Source organism: Alosa alosa, chromosome 7 (genome assembly GCF_017589495.1).
Source record: "Alosa alosa isolate M-15738 ecotype Scorff River chromosome 7, AALO_Geno_1.1, whole genome shotgun sequence".
Taxonomy (NCBI): Eukaryota; Metazoa; Chordata; class Actinopteri; order Clupeiformes; family Clupeidae; genus Alosa; species Alosa alosa.
In genome coordinates this window covers 25,950,866-25,972,097 of record NC_063195.1, presented here as the reverse complement: position 1 = coordinate 25,972,097, position 21,232 = coordinate 25,950,866, and the positions used below count along the sequence as shown (strand labels likewise).

At 45.0% G+C, this 21,232-nt stretch overlaps 1 protein-coding gene across 1 annotated transcript in view; it reads left to right on the top strand.

Annotated features, from left to right (window-relative positions):
- The window catches only part of rin2b (Ras and Rab interactor 2b), a 33,794-nt gene extending 12,739 nt beyond the window's left edge, over positions 1 to 21,055 (top strand). The window contains 7 exon segments of the mRNA XM_048249028.1: positions 3,087 to 3,183; positions 6,201 to 7,620; positions 12,881 to 13,046; positions 13,048 to 13,187; positions 13,452 to 13,583; positions 17,196 to 17,359; positions 17,853 to 21,055. Coding sequence (XP_048104985.1) covers positions 3,087 to 3,183; positions 6,201 to 7,620; positions 12,881 to 13,046; positions 13,048 to 13,187; positions 13,452 to 13,583; positions 17,196 to 17,359; positions 17,853 to 18,251 — 2,518 coding nt within the window. The 3' untranslated portion in view covers positions 18,252 to 21,055.
- The last annotated feature ends 177 nt before the right edge of the window (positions 21,056 to 21,232 follow it).

Below are 21,232 nucleotides of genomic sequence, written 5' to 3'. Positions count from 1 at the left end.
ATTTGTTAGCAGGCCGGCCTGTGTGTGTGTGTGTGTGTGTGTGTGTGTGTGTGTGTGTGTGTGTGTGTGTGTTTTGAATATGCGCTTGAGAGAGAGATTGTGTGTGTGTGGGGTGTGCACATTTTGTTTTTAAATATTCACTTGAGAGAGAGAGAGAGAGAGTGTGTGTGTGTGTGCAGAAAGTGTGAGTGTATGTCTTTGTTATTGTGTCTGTATGTGTGTGTGTGTGTTTTGAATTTGAATTGTTTTGAAAGTGTGCTCTGTCTGCAATGTGTATCTGTCTGCAATGATGTGCATAGGTTTGTGTGTATGTGTCTGTGTGTGTTGTTTATGTTTGTGTTCCTATCCTGTAAATGTGTTTGTGTGCAAGTGTGCATGTGCGCGTGTATGTGTGCGTGCTAGTGACAGTGGCGTCCAGTCTCACTTCTGCGTTTGTGTCCGGCTGACTCGGCCTGGGCCGCTGCGCCTCCTCTGCTGACCCGTCCGTAGTGCACGAACGAAAACACAGAGCCATGCGATCGCAGGCCGCAGGCCGCAGACACACTCCCGCTTCCTCACCAGTACTTGAGAACGCCAGCGCACTCGCTCACCACACACTGGAGCAGTCACAGGATCAGGGTCAAGTGCACTTACTGTAGAAGCTGTAGATCGGTGCTGGTGCACTCAACGCAATGGTTTTAGCATTATATTACATTACATTACATTACATTTGGCTGACGCATTTTTAACCAAAGCGACTAACAACATGGTAAACAGTTTAAGTTTTAAAGCAATTCTCTCAACAATTTTATTAGGACAATTTAAAAACGGTAGAGTACAGTAAGAATAAGTGCATCAGTGAGTGCTGTTTTTAAACAGTTGAGTGTCAGTTCAAGACAGGTGGTAAGTGCTAGGATCAGCAAGACTTGTTGTAAGTGGTGCTATGAGGAGATGTTCTCTAAAGAGGTGGGTCTTCAGGAGTTTTTTGAAGATGGAGAGGGATGTCCCTGCCCTTGTAGGAACTGGCAGTGTGTTCCACCAACAAGAACAACAGATGAGAAAAGTTTGAATTGGCCTGAGCGTACCGGTGGCATCAAGCTAACAAGTAGCATCAAGCTAACAAGTGCAGCACAACACCTGCATACTTCACAGCACTGTGAATTGGTGATTGGGTGAATGCTGTGACTGTAGAGAAACACAGCACAGCACAACATGACTATACTATACTAGCAAAACAATACTACGCATTAAACGTATATCTTTGTATAGCACTGTATAGAATTGTGTAGCACATGTATAGCATGCAGCACATAGAGAAATGACAAGACAACCAAAGACAGTGTAAAGTTGTGGAAGAAGTCCTGTTACAGTAAAAAGTGCCTGTAGGTTTTAAGTTTTTCTATAAAGTGTGTTTTACTTTAGTCTCGGCTTGACCTCAGCTGCCCTTTGGTCTGTTTGGCCGGTGTTTAGAGAACTAAGCCCAGTTATCTCAGCCCTCCCCACCGAGAGACGGGGAGGAGTGGTGGGCTGGACGCTATGCCGGGCTACGCCCACTCCCACTGTGGCCCGCAGGAAACCGGACTCTGTCCCACAGTCCCACAGTCTCACGTCCGCAATCCCAACTGATTCTGATTCACAGTCAGCTTTGAGTTTACATGCACTTTCAAAGGCAAAAAAAAATAGCTTTACAAAAACATTACAAACTCCAACGAAGTTACATAGATAAACATCTTTTTTGGGGGGCTTTGTTGCCAAAGCTTTTCCGAGACGCTCAGTATGACACTGTGCTATCACAGTGCTGCAGTGCTGGGCCTCCACCAACTGTGAACCAATTTTTCTGGGAAGCTTTCACAAAAGCGTTGGCTGGAGGAATGCCATGTTTTGTTTTCTAAGGGAAACATGCAACACATCCATCACACTTCAATGCAACATAACACAAATCAGAAAACAGTTTGTTAATGAAGATGGCAGCATGCACGGACACAGCGGTTCACGGCTCTCTGACTTGGTGCATGTTGTTTTGCGATTTTAGTATGTTGTGTTAGAAAGCGCTAGTGTCAATCTGCCCCAATCGAGAGTGTGATAGCACACTCCATCACTGTGCGGTCTGCTGTGCTGCACAGTGGCTGATAAGGAGAAGCTGCAGAGGGTGATAAAGATAACATTTAAATATGTCGTTTTCTATCTACTAGATAGGATCTTCCCCCCAGGATCTTCCAACTTAGATTCAAGACTTTTTAATACCACTTTGAATCAAAGTGAATTTTAAAACCAACTTCGTAACTGTCCGAAAAAATCCTGCCCGCCCTGGATGACATGGCCAGCTCTCGATTCCTCTCTAGAACGAAAAGGATCATCAGAGCCCACCTCCTTCCCGCACACCGCCTGCTCACCCAGCTGCCCTCTGGAAGGACACACAGAAGCATCTAGTAATTTTTTTTTTGTTTTTTATGGACAGAGAACCAAACCAGCAGATAAAAACAGAAGGTTCAATTTCTGAAATCTTGAATTTCCCCTTGGGGATCAATAAAGTATCTATCTATCTATCTATCTATCTATCTATCTATCTATCTATCTATCTTTCTATCTATCTATCTAGATATCTATCTATCTATCTATCTATCTATCTATGACTCAATAAAACAATGTTAAAATTCCTCAGTTCATGATAAAAGTACATGCGCTTAAGTGCAATACTCTTTCCATGTGAAATAGACTGTCTGTATTATACCTCTCTATGTTATTAATGTATTACAATGCCACATCCACTGTCCTTGTCCTGAGTGTTTAGTTCAATCTTGTTTTTTAGCTGTGTTTTTATTGTTATTGTTTTACCCAAAATGCACTTCATCAGATGTAGCAACTCCAATTTTGTCGCACAGGCGACTGTACAATGACAATAAAGGCTATCTATCTATATCTGTCTATTTCTCCAGGCTTGTCCTATATGTAGGTCAGAGTGAAATAGTATGTACTGACATTCTTATAACATAACAGGAATCTATATATCTTTTGGCTGTTTTGTTTGTCCTGTCTTGTTGAGTTTAGTTTACCTTTGCCCACTGTGTCGTTTGACCCACATTGTGTTTCTTGTGTTTCCTGCGAAGGGATGTGTTGCCCTTTACCCTGAAGCTTCCGGAAGTGGTGGCCACAGCTAAGAGCCAGGCAGAGCTGGAGGAGATGGCCCAGTTAGGAGCAGGTATGGTGGGACACCAAAGGCCCTCTCTTTCTGATTATCTCCAGAGATCAGAGAAACATATGTGTGTGGATAAAGAGATATGAAGATGTTGGTTCCAAAACGCTATATCTCCATTTTTGAAAACATTGATAAGCCATGTTATTTAAGGTAATATTGCAATTGTGTTGTATCGATTGAGTTAAGATAAATCAAATAGCAATAACCCAATTACAGTTCCACTAAAATTACTTGAAGATCAAAATAAAATAAAAAAAATATTTATGAAAATTCATTAAAAAAAAAATATATATATATATATATATATAGCATTTTGGAACCAAACTCAGAGAGAGAGATAGAGAAAAAGAGAGGAGATAGATAGTGTTTTTGCGTCTTATAAAAACAAGAGTTTTCTACACTAAGTTTTACGTTTTCTGGGATGTCAAGGTTGTTGAAAGTGTAAACACAGGTGTTGTTTTTTAACAATAAAACCCTCATGTTGCTTCAGTGATGTGGGTGGGGTCGGGGGGGAAAGTCTGCAGTGGAGAGTAATTTGTGTTTGTCTCTGTCAAACAGCTCTTACTGCAGCTAAAGGCAGTGTTATTCAGCTCAAGGCACAGTGTTAAATACTGGAAAGTGTTGAACACTACACAGTGTTGAATACAACATTGTGTTAAATACTACACCGTGTTGAATACTGCACTGTGTTGAATACTGCACAGTGTTGAATACAACAGTGTGTTAAATACTACACAGTGTTGAATACAGCAGTGTGTTAAATACTATACAGTGTTGAATACTGCACAGTGTTGAATACTGCACAGTGTTGCATACTACACCGTGTTGAATACTGCACAGTGTTAAATACTACACTGTGTTGAATACTGCACTGTGTTAAATACTACACAGTGTTGAATACAGCAGTGTGTTAAATACTATACAATGTTCAATATAGCAAAGTGTTAAATAATGAACAGTGTTGAATACAGCACAGAACTGCACAGTGTTGAATAGAGCAGTGTTAGATACAGTGTCATTCTCAGTCCTGCTGAGCTCCCTGTGAGTAATCACAGGACTGTGGAGGGTATTAGAGGGCTGGGGGGAGAGAGGGAGGGTGTGGTGGGCACTGGGAGGCCTCCTAAAGCGACGTCTCTCCTCCAGGAAAACACCAGGCACGGGCTTCCCCACAGCAGACGCCCAGCGCTCTCTCTCTCTCTCTCTCCCTCTCTCCCCCTCTCTCTCTCTCTCTCTCTCTCTGCCAAGAGTTTCCATAGAGCAGACATACTCTATTCCTGTGGAGAGATCTGTGTGTGTGCGTGTGTGTGTGTGTGTCTGTGTGTGTTTCTTTGCATGTATATCAGTGTTTAGGATGTGTTTAAAGATGTGATTCATCCATTGCAGGAAGATCCCTTTTCCATTTGCTTTGGTGTTATTTAAAGGTGCACAAAAATGGACCTACGTGGGAAAACACCACATATGCATCATGAGTAAATGGTGGTGGTTAAAGGACAATTTAGAGTCTACATAAGAGTTCTGTTGCTCCTGCAAAACATCCTTATGCCTGGTTGGCTGTGAGAGGATTGGTAAGAATGGTCCCTCACTAGCTCTGGCTGTTGAACTTGTTCAGGTGCGTTACTGTGTGCTTTCTGCTTTGTGTAGGTAGGCCTACTCCGTTCATGGTTGTCGTCATTCGCTTCAGAATAGACAGTCAGCCAGGCAGTCCTGTGAAATAGGATCCCTTTTGAAAGCTACAGTACAGGCCATTCAAAGATCACAGATGACTATGGGACCTCTGTGATTCAGAGATTGCATTCAGATGGATGTCTATGCATTTACAGTGAGGGTAAGACCATACCCCATGCCCTGGTGAGATATTGTTATTGGCAGATAATGTAAACAGTGTACATTAAACTGTAAAGAATCGATCAACTAGCTTAATGGGTGTTGTAAGAGTCATGTGCAGTTGCACTGAGATTGCATTGTTGAATTAGTGTGAACTGGATTCTGAAAAGAACTACCCTGAGGATGAGCTCAACAACCTCCGGACATGACTGACTGCCCTAATTATAGAAATAATAAATGTATCCTGGACACGTTTATCAGAAAAAAAGTTGCAAACACTTATAGACACCAGCATCCACAGAGCTAGAAGGGTCAAGGCTCAGGAAACACACACACACACACAGATCCTGCATCGCGTCAAAACAGAAACCCGGCTAAAGGGAAGGAAGAGAGGGAGGGAGGGCGAGCTGATGGACGGTGGGGGAGGAGAGAAACAAGAGAGAGCGAGGGAGCAGAGGAAAAAAAAGAGAAGAGAGGAGAGGGAGGGAGGGCGGGGAAAAAGAGGGTCACCTCAGCTCCAAAGTCCGCCTACCCTGGCTATTTGCATGAGTGAGTCAGTGGAGGCTGGGCGCCTATGTGTGTGTGTGTGTGTGTGTGTGTGTGTGTGTGTGTGTGTGTGTGTGTGTGTGTGTGTGTGTGTGTGTGTGTGTGTGTGTGTGTGTGTGTGTGTGTGTGTGTGTGTGTGTGTGTGTGTGTGTGTGTGTGTGTGTGTGTGTGTGTGTGTGTGTGTGTGTGTGTGTGTGTGTGTGTGTGTGTGTGCGTGTGTGTGTGTGTGTGTGTGCGTGTGTGTGTGTGTGTGTGTGTGTGTGTGTGTGTGTGTGTGTGCGTGTGTGTGTGTGTGTGTGCGTGTGTGTGTGTGTGTGTGTGTGTGTGTGTGTGTGTGTGTGTGTGTGTGTGTGTGTGTGTGTGTGTGTGTGTGTGTGTGTGTGTGTGTGTGTGTGTGTGTGTGTGTGTGTGTGTGTGTGTGTGTGTGTGTGTGTGTGTGTGTGTGTGTGTGTGTGTGTGTGTGCGTGTGTGTGTGTGTGTGTGTGTGTGTGTGTGTGTGTGTGCGTGTGTGTGTGTGTGCGTGTGTGTGTGTGTGTGTGTGTGTGTGTGTGTGTGTGTGTGTGTGTGTGTGTGTGTGTGTGTGTGTGTGTGTGTGTGTGTGTGTGTGTGTGTGTGTGTGTGTGTGTGTGTGTGTGTGTGTGTGTGGTGGCTGGCTGCCCCCCTCCCCAGCCTCACCACCACCACCACCAGCACTACCAGCCCCTGGACAAGAGCCAGTCCAGCACCGCCGCGCTGTGCTTCGTCAACCCTCTCTTCCTGCAGACCCATCGGCCGACCCATCGGCCGCTCCAGCCAGACACTTGGGCTTCCGAGGGCCCCTCGAGCCCGGGCGGACCGAACTCTAGCGGGAAGCCTCGGGCACCCCCACCTCCGAGACCTCCTCCCCCGCGGTCGTGGCCCCAAAGACCCCGAGCCTCTACGGCCTCCGTCCCTGTGCAGAGGACGATGCTCCAGACTGCCAGCCCCTTTCACAGCAGCGCCACTTCCACCTCCGCCCCCACCGGGCGTCCACAGTCTCCACAGAGGTCTCCACCTGCCTACATGGGCACCAGCCACAGCAAAAGTCGGGGCGCCACCAAGAAGCCCGGCCTGCCCATCCCCGTGCCCCGGCTGCAGCCCAAGAAGAAGCTGCCCGACGTGGACTCGCACTACTGCCACATCGCCCTGGACGACGAGACCATCGCCAAGGCGCTGGCGCAAACCAAGCTGCCCCACCACAGGGGGCCCGTGTTGTCGTTGTCGCCGCCGCCCGCCGCCGCTGCCCGGAGGAGGGGAGGGCGGTCGCGGTCACGGACACGGTCACTCCAGCAGCCCGTCTTCTCCCAACCCGAGTCGGAGTCCGAGCTCGAGCCCCACCAGGAAGCCCGTTCAGCACCACCAGCCGCCGGCGCAGTCCAACTCGGGCAGGGAGCAGCGGCTCAGCTGCCTGAGCTTCTCCACCACCACCACCTCCTCGTCCTCGTCCTCAGCCTCGTCCGGCGGCTCCCAGGGGGGCCTCTCCCCCGGCCACCGCGGCCTCCAGCGATCGCCCGCGCTCCAGGGCCGAGCCCCTGCGGAGCACAGCAGCGAGGATGACGGAGATGAGGATGAGGAAGACGAGGAGGAGGAGGAGGAGGAGTACGACGACGACAACTACGGCGTAGGGCTGGAGCAGGACCTGCAGCTGCGTCTCCAGGCACCGGCACGCCATCGCTGGCTTAGCGCCCTCGCCGCCGGGCGGATCAAGGCCTCCCTGCAGGGGCCGACGGCCCTGCACATCCTCCCGCGCGCGCTCAAGGGACAGTTCCGCAAGGTGAGCGGCATGCTGGGATCGCTGGCCACCACGCCCGAGCGCAGGGCCATACGGCGCGTGGCCGAGCTCGCCCGCAACAAGGGCTCCTACTTCGGCTGCCTGGTGCAGGACTACGTCAGCTTCATGCTAGAGAATGGCGGTGGGGCAGCCGGTGGCCTGCACACCTCCGCACTGGACCTCCTGCAGACCCTCCGCCACTTTATCACGCAGATGAAGGCCTACCTGATCCACAGCTCCGAGCTTCAGCCGCCCATTGAGTCCTTCATCCCAGAGGACCAAATAGGTAAGAATCTTCAAACTTTCCCCTTTTTTATCATTTGAGGGACCTAATCTTATAATCTTACCATATTTTACAATCTCTTCTTATCATAACAGCTGATTATAACACTTCAATGATATATAATTAAATTAGATTATAATCACATCAATATGTCTTTTCATATATTGAGTTTTCAGTTAGGACTGAATTAGCGCTTGGCAAGTGTTAGCATATTAGCAGGATGCTACACTGTGAGAGCATGAGTAGTAAAAAAGACACCCAGTTTCAGCTTGTATTCTCAAACCCTCTGGAAGTTGTCTGTAACTGGGTAAATACCATCTGATAAAAACATCCCGTGGTGATTCTGTGTGCCATAGTGTATGTGATTGAGAAATCCCTCCGAGAGAGATCCTCTGAGTTTGAGTACAAGTCACTGCGACAGTGACTAACCGTGCTCTGTTATTTTTGGCTGGAGAGCTTCACGCTGTATGAAGCTCTCGTCAGGTGGATGCCAACTGAGTAAGCACATAGGAATTGAAGGATCGCAAAGCCACAAGGCCGTAATGAGACATGACCTCTTTATATGGAGCCAGTGGTGCGGCTGGGTGGTTTTGTCACAAAACAAAACAAAGTCAAAAAAGAATGCATCCACTGCCCTGTAACAAATGCATGATCAGCTGAGTGAAAGACGTGTGTGTGTGTGTGTGTGTGTGTGTGTGTGTGTGTGTGTGTGTGTGTGTGTGTGTGTGTGTATTTGAGAGAGAGAGTGTGTGAGTGAGTGAGTGAGTGTGTGTGTGTTTATGTGTGGTATGTGTATTCTGAGTGGACACTTCTTGCCTCCCAGATAAAAGTTTTCATTTAGACATGAAAGGTTGTGTGCAGTGCAATGTTTATTAATGTGTATGGGCCATGTTAGGCCACGTTTTGTTCTTTGTGCAGAACGACAAGCCAGGCCTTGTTCAGAGAGACGGATGGCTGAAATGAAAGGGATTCCTTCTAATACAGGGCGTTGAGCCACTGTACAGAAATGAAAGATTGACCTCAATGGAAGAGCAGTGTACTGTAAAAAAAAAACTCAATGAAAAGATGTCTAGGCTGTATTTGTCACCTGTTTCACCTATATTGGGCCTTTACATTTAATATAATGAGCAGATTTGGTTGAAGTAAGATAGGCCTACATCAAGAAAAATGTGAAAATATATTCTGTTAAGTATTCTATGAAGTATTAGCATGTAAGTATTCATTTATAAGTATTTTACTCTGCAGAGGGGTTAACAAAGGCTCCATAAGCAGACATGAAGGGCTCATTAGAGTCATTGTGTCCTCAGGACTGGGATATTTTGGACGGAGGTATTTTGGACTGAGGTGGTTGGCAGACTGCTGTGAACTCGACTTGTTTTCGGCAGTGCTGGAATCCACGGGCACTTTAGAGAATGTTCGCTCTTTGAACACATACTGCTCCTCTGAAGATGACAGTGTGGTTGGAACGCTCATGGTTGTGTAAAGGTTACCTTCCAAAAATGGGAATAGTGTTTTGTGAAAGCACTGAAAAGAACCCCAATGGGTTTGCAAAGAACACAGACATGGTTCCCACGGGTCATGGAATTTCTGGAATATCAAGGAATTTTGGAATTTTGGAAAGCCATGGAATGAACATTGCCAAAATACATTAATACAAATATTCCCACAGATAACTGGTGTATATCTGGTTATTAGCTTTACTGCTTGCTTAGCCCAACTTTGTTTATTCAGTGCCCATCTCTTGCTCTAAAAAAGTAAAAGATTCTTGAACACTACGCGAATGCCAAGTCATTGGTCTGTATATTTACCATTCATTATAGGAAAGCATTTGATTAGTAATTTACATAAAGGATGTGTTTCATGAGGATCTTATCTAGTGATGTGAATCAAAACATTCCAGAAACAAAACATTTTGATGATCAATCCAGTCCACATAAAGGCTTGACTGGAGGCAATGTTTTGATGAGGAGTACATGGCAGACATAAGCAAACAACTTTCCTGTAGCCTTTTAGTCCAGGAAGTGTTTACACATGCAGATGGGGGCCGAATAGACTGTCAACATAGCGTGAGTTATGAGTGTCCGAGAAAGAGAGAGAGAGAGAGAGAGAGACTATCATCCGTGTTTGTTTTGAAGCTCTTATTTGCATAGTATAATACTGAGTTGCCTTGAGTCAATGGACTCAGTTCTGTTTCCATTCTAAAACACACGATTGCAGTGCTCCTCAGTGTTATTTTAGGAAAGGGAAGTGACACTATAGTCTCCGAGCAGTGCCTGTTGATTTGAGAATAGACATATGATGGACATTGGACATCCGTCAGTAAGATTCCACTGAATGCATATCATTTTACCATAGTTGAATCATACTGATATTGCACATTGTTTTGTCTGAGATGGCTGTTGTGCAGTGCCAGTTTGTATCATGGGGAAGTGAAGAGCATTCTGGTTAACAGTGAGACTGGACTGAATGACAAACATTGTGCAACACTTGAAAGTCGTCAATGAGTGATGCCAGGAAAGAGCATGCCAGTCAGAGTGCGTTGTGTGCCTGGATCTTTGTAAAAGATCTTTGTGAAAGCCTTGTGAAAGATTTGAAGATGACTTGAGAAACATCATTCCCTCAGTGACTTGAGCGCCACAGCAAGAACTTGATCAGTGAAGTGGTACGTGTCAATATCATACAGTAGGTTGCATTTCGGGCAGTCCGTGTACAGCAAGGCTCAGGTGGGCGCTATGCGGTATTGACAGTGGTTAGTGAGGTTCCCCCTTCGCTGTAAAGCGCTTTGAAAAAATCATGTCATGATTTGAAGCTGACACTAGAACAGGGGCGCCCCATTTGGGGCCCGCAGGATTGGCCCTTTGTAGGAAAGAATTTGGCCACCTCCGCTCTAGAACACCTTGCTCTAGAACACCTTTCACTCAGTGACCTGAGCACCACAGCAAGAACTTGACCAGCGTGCCAGTATCACAGAGCAGGTTTCACTTTCAGGCAGTCCGTGTACAGCAAGTCTCTGGGAGGGAGAGGGATGGCTTGATTGGGTGGTTGATTAAATCTGTCTCTGTGAGAAAGCAGACAGGAGACACCAAGCGGCGTGTGAAAGTTTCTTGGAGAAAGCCTGGACAGTGGGCTGACTGGGAGTGACTGGAAAGTTGATTGGCTGCTGGAATGTGTGGGTCACATTCTTTGGCACTAGAGAGTCCTTCCAGCACCATATCCCATGAAGCATATCCAGTGAAGCTATATTAGCATACAAGCACTCACTTATGAAAACATATCAGCAGAGGTCAATTACAGTATTAATATATAACATATTAATACCTAAATGCCCCCGTGTATTAACCTCAGAACAAATTGAATCACAGCTAAAAGTTGTTATGCTAAGAGAGAGAGAGAGAGAGAGAGAGAGAGAGAGAGAGAGAGAGAGAGGCATACTTGCATTCTTCTCCATGTGTTTTCATTTTGTATATATTGCAAACAGGTGTTTTAGGGCTTTCTTTAGTATCTTCAATAACACAAACTAAATAAAAGGGTTAAATGTATACAGGAGACAGTAGACAGTAGAGAAGTGTCTTGTACAGCATCTATTACAACATACATTACCATCCTGGATTTAACTATGCATTATCTAATATGTAATTTTCTTGGAAAATAAGTGTTATGTTCCTTGTTCCCTGCCCTCGGGAAACTGGGGAATGTCAGGTATTGTTCTCCAAAGGATTTCCCGATCAAATGGACAGGGAGTCTCACTTACACCGACTTTCTGTAGGCCAGAAATGAAACCGAAACCGCTATACTAAGAGTACCAGCAGCGCATGCTGTGAGATGGTTAAGGAGTGTGGGTTTATATGGCGGTGCTGAGGTTCTCTTTTGGAATATAGCCTAATTCAAAGAAAGACCAATGAGTTCTGTGACCGCATATAGACTGATTTCATTTTCGTTTGTGCTTCTGCTTTATTTTGCAGTGGAGACCAATATTTGTGTGTCCATAGTTATTGGAGGCCATGAATCACAGGGAAAACAGTTTGTTCATTTATTTCTTTGAAATTCTGACTCACTTTACTGTATGTCTGTTTCTCTCTCTTCCTCTCTCTCTCTGTCTCTTCTCTTTCGGCCCCTGCACACTGCTCATTTGTGCCTGTGGGTATCCCTACAGACCAGCCATTGTGAAAAAAGCCTCTTAACAACTTTCTCTCTCTCTCTCCATTCATGTGCATTTATTTAGTTTTGTCTCTGCACGATGTCTGTTCGTGCCCTGTGTACATGTTCCTTGTACATGTTGCTTACAGACCCTTACAGACCAGCAACTGAATAAAGCCTCTCTCTCTCTCTCTCGCTCTCTTACTTTCTATCTCCCATGATGCACTTCTCTTGTGTTTTGTCTCTTTACATTGGCTTCTCTGTGTGTGTGTGTGTGTGTGTGTGTGTGTGTGTGTGTGTGTGTGTGTGTGTGTGTGTACCCTGCATTGTGGTGACTGTGCAGTTCAGCCCTGCACTGACCTGGGCTCGAACCTGGGAACTTGCAGCACCTCAGGTGAGGGGGTGGGTGTGTGAGAAAAGAGGCTGAAAGCAACAGGTCACTAGTATGTCTATCAAGGCGTTGAAACGAGGACAGCTAGCACCCTGTATACCGCTGCTGTTACTGTTACATGCACCCTGGGTTTATGTATTAATATACCATCTCTCTCTCTCTCTCTCTCTCTCTCTCTCTCTCTCTCTCTCTCTCTCTCTCTCCGTCTGTTTATGTCTCTCTCTATCACTGTCTCCCTCTCTCAATTCAAGACAATTCAATCTGAGTTGTTGGAGTGGAAGTTTTGGCGTGACTGTTTTGACAGTATTGTCAAAGCTATTGAATTATATGTGAATGTGAATAATACAATTTGAACTTGAATACAGACAATAACCTTCTCTCTTCCCCCATCTCTTTTTATCCCTCCATCTCCCCCCTCTCTCTCTCTCTCTCTCTCTTTCTCTCTCTCTCTCTCTCTCTCTCTCTTTCTCTTTCTCCCTCTCTCTCTCCCATTCTCCCTCTCTCTATCTCTCCCTCTTTCTCTCCCATTCTCTCTCTTTCTCTCCATCTCTTTCTCTCCCTCTTTCTCTCTCTCTATCTCTCCGATTCTATCTCTCTTTCTCTCCCTTTCTCTCTCTCTCTCTTTCTCTCCCTTTCTCTCTCTCTCTCTCTCTCTCTCTCTCTCTCTTTCTCTCTCTCTTTCTCTCTCTCTCTCTCTCTCTCTCTCCTCTCTCTCTCTCTCTGGTCTGTCCGTAGACCCGGTCCTGGAGAGGGCCATGCACAAGTGCGTGCTGAAGCCGCTGAAGGCCACGATGGAGACGGCGCTGCACGACTTCGAGGTGCGCAGCGGCGCGTGGCAGCGTCTGCGGGAGAACCTGGCGCTGGCCAAGACGCGGCGGCCCGAGGAGCTGGGCGTGGAGGGCCTTGCCGCCGGACGCCGCCGCCCTCGACAAGATCCGCCACAAGCTCCACGCCATGGGCAAGATGTACTCGCCCGAGAAGAAGGTGCAGCTGCTGCTGCACGTCTGCAAGCTCATCTACAGCGTGATGCAGGACAACTCAGGTGTGTGTGTGTGTGTGTGTGTGTGTGTGTGTGTTAGGAAACATTATTTGGACATCTGTACATTTTAGTGTACAATATCGTTTTTGTTGATTTTATACAGAAGTGTATTATTACCAAATGTACAGTATAGAGATCACTCACACTTCCTTTTTCACCAACACACACACACACACACACACACAAACACACGAACACACACTCCCAGACCAATACTCTAAAATAAACAAAAGATCATTTCTCCTTTTCCTCATTCTTCTGTCTCAGGGAGGATGTTTGGAGCGGACGACTTCCTGCCCATGCTGACGTATGTACTGGCCCAGTGTGACATGCCCCAGCTGGACACGGATATCCAGTACATGATGGAGCTCCTAGACCCCACCCTGCTGTGCGGAGAAGGTACCAGGGGTCTTTATCTTACTATTTAGTCTTTAGTCCAGTCATAACTGGATCTTAATCATATATTAACATAAGTCTAACCCAGGGGTCTCAAACTCAAATGAGCTGGGGGCCACTTCTGATTGGAGGGCCGCGTCAGTGTTAAAGAATAATACAAAAAAACAACGGCTATTTCCTAAAATGCAATGTTTTTTTCCAATACTGCATTTTCACAAAACTACAAACAGAAAGTCTTTTTATCTATTTTTAGACACCTGTGCTAGCAACCAGCTTATAAATAAAATTATGATAAAATAAATATTAATACAAATTATAAAAACAAACAAAAAAACATAAAAACAGGTAGGTCTATGTGTGTGTTTCACACCAAATAAAAATACTGTATTTTCCTCTCATAACTTTTTTAAACCTGGCAAAGGCGTCAGGTTTAAGGAAGCAACACCATTGGATTTTTATATCAAAATTTCAAAAGGCCATGGCTTGAAAGTGGCAAGTCCTACTGTGAATGTAAAAATCTTTGAGTATAAACAAAAGTTTATGAAGGGGGTAAATTTACCCATCTAATTTGCCACTGGATGGCAAGCACCTCAAATTATGCACCTTTCAGTAAATACTGGATGAACATATTTGAGCAGGTTTACTTTCTTTTTTGTCATATTACCCACATAACAAATCAACAGGAAAACACCTAAGATGTATACCAACAATAGTAAACTATTACTAGCCTATAACCACAAGGCCTACAATAAAGTATCCTGGTCAAATCAGTTCCTATCGCGGGTGACTTTGTAGTTCTTCAGAGCCCTATTTCTACTAGCCCTGCTGTCTGTACCACGTCCATTACGGACACTATCATCACAATTACCACTGCAACCTCCAAGCTATGTTGGGCAGAGGGTCGAAATAAGCATGGTATGCACACACAGATGCACCGTGACTATCACTGTCAATAGACGATTGATCATAATCTCCAAAAGGATATTCTCCTTCAGAATCAGAATAGGTTAATAACATAGCCTACCTAAGACTTCATCACACGTGAACGTTTTTCAACATTTGGTGTAGGCCTATTTCTGCTTCAATTTGTGTAAAACTATGGCCTGCATCGCTTCCGCGTCATTACAAATGCACATCTTTGTGTTTCTCGCGTGTAAATATTTCATGAAAACTGTGTGCAGCGATTTTGGGTTTGAATCAAGCTCTGGATGTCTAGCAAATAGTGGAGGAGAGTACAAATGAGATTTGTCACCGTACTTGGATCTATTGTCTATTTTAATCAGTATCGTTGTTTGTCGCAATTAAAAATACCCTCAAGGGTCGGATTACATTATTATTTTGACATACGTCGCGGGCCGGAATTGGGTCGGACGCGGGCCGGATTTGGCCCACGGGCCGGGAGTTTGAGACCCCTGGTCTAACCACATCTGGATCTTAATTATATCTTAACGGGATATTCCACCATTTGGGGAAATACACTCATTTTCCACCTCCCCTTGAGTTAAACAATTGAGTTTTACCTTTCCTCAGTTCATCCAGCCGTTCTCTGAGTCTGACAGTAACACTTTTAGCTCCAGCTCATTGAATCAGATTAGCCCGTTAGCATCTCTGCTATAAGCTAACGGTCTAATCTGTTACACTGTACACTGACTGATCTGACTTCAAAGACAATGACTGGACAGAGACGTGTGAAGCATTGTCTTCGGTGGTCAGTTCAGAGTCCAAGTGTTACATAAGTCACAATCAGGGAGAGGCAACCTGACAGGAATACGCTGGACAGTGATCAGAGGGACAACAGGGAAGTGGGGCGTTTTTGGTGGACAGCGGGTTATTGTTCTAGTTGAATGGTGTGTGTGTGTGGGGGGGTGGGCTGTTATGCGGGCAGTGTGTGTGTGTGTGTGTGGGGGGGGGGGGGGATCTGTTATCCGGACACAGGGTTCCTCCTTTGAGGAAGCGTCCTGTTCTCACCCGGATAGAGAGAAACTACTGCTACGTGATGCACAAGCCCAGGCACGTAATGAGTACCTGCACGTAATGACTTTTACTAACACACTACACTTTGTCTAATTCGATATGTGCTGTTGCAAATTAATTGAAACCAAACTTGAATACAGGGTCCGTTACTCCAAAATGTAAGAACATTGTAGTCGGAAAACAGTGTCTGGAGACAATGTGTTTAAGTGTGACACACTTGAATAGGGATTTAAATGAGAAACGAATAGAGATTAGATCTTTTTCAACTCATTCATACAAGGGAGTATGTTCCATGATTTTCTCTCTGCAGTGCTGCTGACTCTGCTCTGTTCTGTCATTGCATATGTGCATCGTGCAGTATGTTTGCCTCAAGTCGAGGCGGTGATGTAAGAGAGATGACATGAGGAATCCTGCATATTTTCCATCGAGAACCTGCAGCAACATGACTCATCATTCAATTCACCGTACCTCCCAAGCAAACCTAACACAATCACAGGAACACTTTAAGTAGTACATTTCCACTTCAATACACTATTACTAAAGACTATATACTTGGTAGACAGGTATAGACTTCTATATGTTTTATAGAGATATACAGTATTTGTGTTTAATTCCCACATAATGACCACTGGGATTAGCAGATATTACACATTAGAACAGAGAGTCCGATGCTCAGTTATAAAGTTGACCTCAGATCAGTTGCTTACATGAGGTAGCCTCAGGGGAAATGTCTGTTCGGGTTGTTCCAAGGGAAGGCATTGAGGCATAAATAGACTGGAAAGCATTCAGGGGGTGTAGGTTATTTGCTTTTCTGGGCACCAAAGTGGGTTATTGTCCCAGGTTACTTTTGGCACTAGGTCCCCTGTGTGTGTGTGTGTGTGTGTGTGTGTGTGTGTGTGTGTGTGTGTGTGTGTGCGCCCTATAGTTCATAAACGAATGTAGCACTGATTGGAGACCCAAACTAGCACCTAGCCTGCACGCAGTGGCTTCTCCCATGTGAAAAAAAAAAAAAAATCTGGGAAACATCAAAAACAAATCTTCGGGATCTGTGACACAAATAGCATAATGTCCTGGCCTCCGCCCTCATCACTCCACAATGAACTGTTAACAACAACCTCATTAGTTGCCACACCCTTTCTGTGAGATTCTCGGGCCTTGTTTCAAACTTCTGTCCTGTTGTTTAAGCTGACCATAGCCTGTGTATCCCTGATTTAGCCCATTGCAGCTTTTTCTGTGCTCCTCTATCTGTATTCGTTCTGCATTTTGTTGACCTTTGACCCTGTCGATTGACTTTTGACCTTTGACCCTGTCATTTGCCGATGTGAGTTTCTGGCCTTGATCTCTGTCCCCTCCTCATGCACATGTAGTAGTGGATACTTTTTTGAGATTTTTTTTCTCTCCCTTGCCCTTCATGTTTGCACTCTTCTTTTGGTTACACACCTGGCTTGGCTGGCTCCCACACTGACCGTGTGATTTCTCTCACCTGTAGATGTGCACGCCACAAAACACTTTAATGAATCTGACAGATGAACATATGACTGCATCTGCGCTCTAATACGTGATGGGTATGGTTCTGATACACACATCTCTCTCTCTCTCTCTCTGTGTGTGTGTGTGTGTGTGTGTGTGTGTGTGTCCCAGGTGGGTACTACCTGACCAGTGCGTACAGTGCCATGGAGCTCATCAAGAACCTCCAGGAGGAGCAGGCGGCGCGCGTCCTCAGCTCCAAGGCCCAGAACACCCTGCACCAGTGGCACCGCCGACGCACCACCCAGCGCTCCATCCCCACCCTGGAGGACTTCCAGGTAGAGTCGCCGCCCCACGAGACTCTCACAAACACACACACACACACAGACACACACACACACACACACACACACACACACACACACACACACACAGACAGACAGACACACACACACACACAGACACACACATACACACACACACAGACAGACACAGACACACACACACACACACACACACACACACACACACACACACACACAGACACACACAGACACATCATTAGATATGTGCACGTTTACATGGAAATCCTTACATTGGACGCAGTGGACGAGCTGTAAAGTGCAAACAGCTACTAGACAGTCAGACATGCACACCCACATGTCATGTGTTTCATTTGTGGACTCATGTACTTTTAAATGCTGCAGATTGTCCGATTTAGTGTGCAGTTTATTGTAACATAGTGCAAAACTACGCTCTGCACATGAACCTGTGGTATGTAGCGTTGTGTGTGGCTGCAATAAAGCTGACGCGTGTGATTGTGTTCTCCAGAACTACCTGCGGGTGGCGCTGCAGGAGGTGGGCAGCGGCTGCACCTCCAAGACGCTGCAGGTGCGCCCGTACGTCACCACCGAGGAGGTGTGCCAGCTCTGCGCGCTCAAGTTCCGCGTGGCCGACCCCGAGAGCCACGCCCTGTTCCTGCTCACGGACGGCGCTAGCCAGCAGCTGGCACCAGACACCCACCCGCAGAGGATCAAGGCCGAACTGCACAGCCGCCCGCAGGTCCAGGACTACCACTTTGTGTACCGCAGGATGTCCACCCTCGGACTCGGGCAAAGCCACGACCAGAACCACAATCAGAACCACAGCCTGCCAGCCGACAACACCACCACTACCACCACCAGCACCAGTGGTCACTGTATCAGTAATGGCCTTCCCAACTCTAGTTGAGAGAGACCTTGAGTGAATTTTTCCAGTTACGGATTCGTTGACGTTGTCAAGAGAGACAGGACCTCTTGTCTTATGGTCAGGTGATATTTGATCATGCCATGTGATTACAATGATGTGTTCCTGCAGGGTCATTCACTGCTTCAGTGCCTAATGTTCCTGACCTGAATAGGGGTTGGAAATCCTACATTTCCCAGAATGCACTTGAAGCCTGGACCCGATTCTGTACACCATGACCAGCAGCAGTCAGTGTCTCAGTAATGGCCTTCCCAACTTGAGTGCTGTTTGGTTCTGAGACTGATGTGGTGGCACAGATATCCTCTGATCTCAAGACATGCTCAAGTGATATTTGATCATCCAACTGCATTGATGCATCCCTGTAGACATATCAGGGCTATTCACAACTGCAGAGTTGCGTGGCTATTTTTATGACCTGAGGGAAGGAATGAAATCCTACATTTCCCAGAGTTCACCGCCAGTCTGGATCTGATTCTATGCTATACAGCCAAGTTTGCTCTGGGATTTGGCAGATATTTGGTAAGTGCAAAATAATGACTTGTGTGTGCATGCAAACTTAAAAATTTGTGTCAGAAGACGTCATCTAACCTTCAAGCAAAGGACTGATGACTTTTAATCTGTGCCTTTTAATTATTATACTTCTGCAATGGAGTGACTGAATGTCTCAACTTTTTCTGAACTGGAATTTGTACAGTGGTGCTCACATACCAACCACAGGTTTGTCCTCCTTGGGTAGCCATAGTTTCCTGTACAGCACCTCTGTGTATGTAGTTTTATGTGATTTCACTGTTGCCTTTTCTTGTCCATAAACACCAATGTATGTGCCTGAGGTTGTAAGAAAGTACCCAATTAAAAACCTGCATTTTGAGTCCATCTCGTACATTGTACATAAAGATACAGATAATTTTATTGTTATTTGTTATTATTATAGAGAGATTATTTCATAGAATATATTTTACATTTTCAGTCCCGGTTGCTGGTTAACTGTGGATGACTATTGTAGCCATGTCTATTCGCTGTACTGTACACATTCTTGTCCCAGTTGCTAGCAGTTCTGTCACTTACCTTGATGCCAGTAAAATAAATAATATGCTAACCGTTGATTCTGCAGACATATGCTATACTTTGTACTTTTAATTATTGTTTCATAAATTACACAAATGCAAGTGTTATATTCACAAATCCAAGTCATGAAAAGAAGCGAGTGATGGTCATTCCATGAGGTAGCCATGCTGTTGTGGTCAGAATATGAACATACTTTAGAGTGTTCTGAAGAGTCATACCTGTGATGCAATCACTTGGCATCATTATGAACTTACAAGTGTAGTAGTCCACCATGGTGTGCATGCGTGTACAGTGAGTGTGATCAGAAATCCTGGCTCTCTAAATAAGAAACAAACACAGTGGCCGGAGTTGAGCCAAAGACGGCCACCCAACATGTTGGTTCAGGAGTGCGGAGCAGGGAAGGGGTGGAATTTGACTATGTTGAACTCAAATACTGACAATCTTTCACCAGAATTCTTAAGTCTCGGATTATGCCTTTAAAATGCATATCTGCCAATTGAATGCAAAGAGAGTGTGACACCTAGTGGACTTAATCTGTTATTGCACTCTTCAGAAAACTGCCATCAAACCAAAAGTGCCTTTAGGACTGTGGCATACACCAGAGGCTATAATGGGGCTTGTTACAGTTTCTATCAGTTGCTTTGGTGCAGTTCTTGAATCATATTAATGTTTGCTCGACAGTGAGTGTATTATCGCAACAAATTGTACAAACTACACTACACAGTGGATTATATACAAAAGTGCATAACTTGCTCCAAATGCTTAGTTTATGTCTTAAAAAACAAATATCAATGAATATGTCAGTGCCATAGCATAGTAAAACTAGATTATATGGAGGTTGAACACGTACAGTATTGAAAATTTTAATTCTGAGAAATGGACTAAAGCAACTGAGTAAAACTGACATAATTATGTTTAATAAATTAGTGTCGTACCAGGGCTGTATAGGCTACATATAGAGAGAGTAGCCTATGAGACAACAAAGCTACTTTCATGCAGTCATGAAAGTAGCTTTTCCACATACTGAATCTTCATGCAGTCATGAAAGTTTGCTTTTCCACATACTGAATCTGAATACATTTGATTGGCTATTGTCATAAAACTCAACAACTGCACTGCAAAAATGCGTATTATTACTTATCCCATTGACAAGGATTGTGCTTGGCTTCATTACAGAGACCAGCTGTTAAAGAAGCAATGAGAGGGTTTCATTATGAAATAAAAAATGGAAATGCCAATGCTGCTTACCTGCGGAAGCAATGTAGCCTATCACTGCAGGACAGTAGTAGACAAGCTGTTTGTGAGGTGTTTGTGTGTGTTGACCAAGCTGTGGTGTTTGAAAAAGGGATGAAATAAAGAGTTGGGTAAAGTGCACATAAACCGATTCCTGTGTGTGTGTGTGTGTGTGTGAGAGAGAGTGTGTGTGCAGACCCACCCCCAAGCTATTTTACACAATGCTTATTACACTTTAAAAGAAAACATATTTTAGACTAGCCTATACCTAAAGGAGGCCCATATCATGTGAAGACTGATCATGTTTTGTAGGCCTACAATTCATCGGGAATTCGGTCTGCAAAGAATTCAATTTTACAAAATGTATTGCACTTATTTAGAAAATTACTGTATTACTGTACTGTAACACATTCTGTATTTGACTAACCTCCTCAATATGGAGACATTTCACTTGCTCTGTTATTTCCACAATAAACTGAAATTAAACTGGATATCAGGATTCAGGACAGATTCCTTTTTTCATTTGAAATGATGGTAACTTGTCGTGTCGTACTCGGACACTAGCCTAGGCCTACTGTAGAAAAGAATACAGGAAACAATCTGGTTAATTCTTATTAAGATGAAGATGTACATCGTATCATTTTATAATTAATTAAATTAAATTAAAA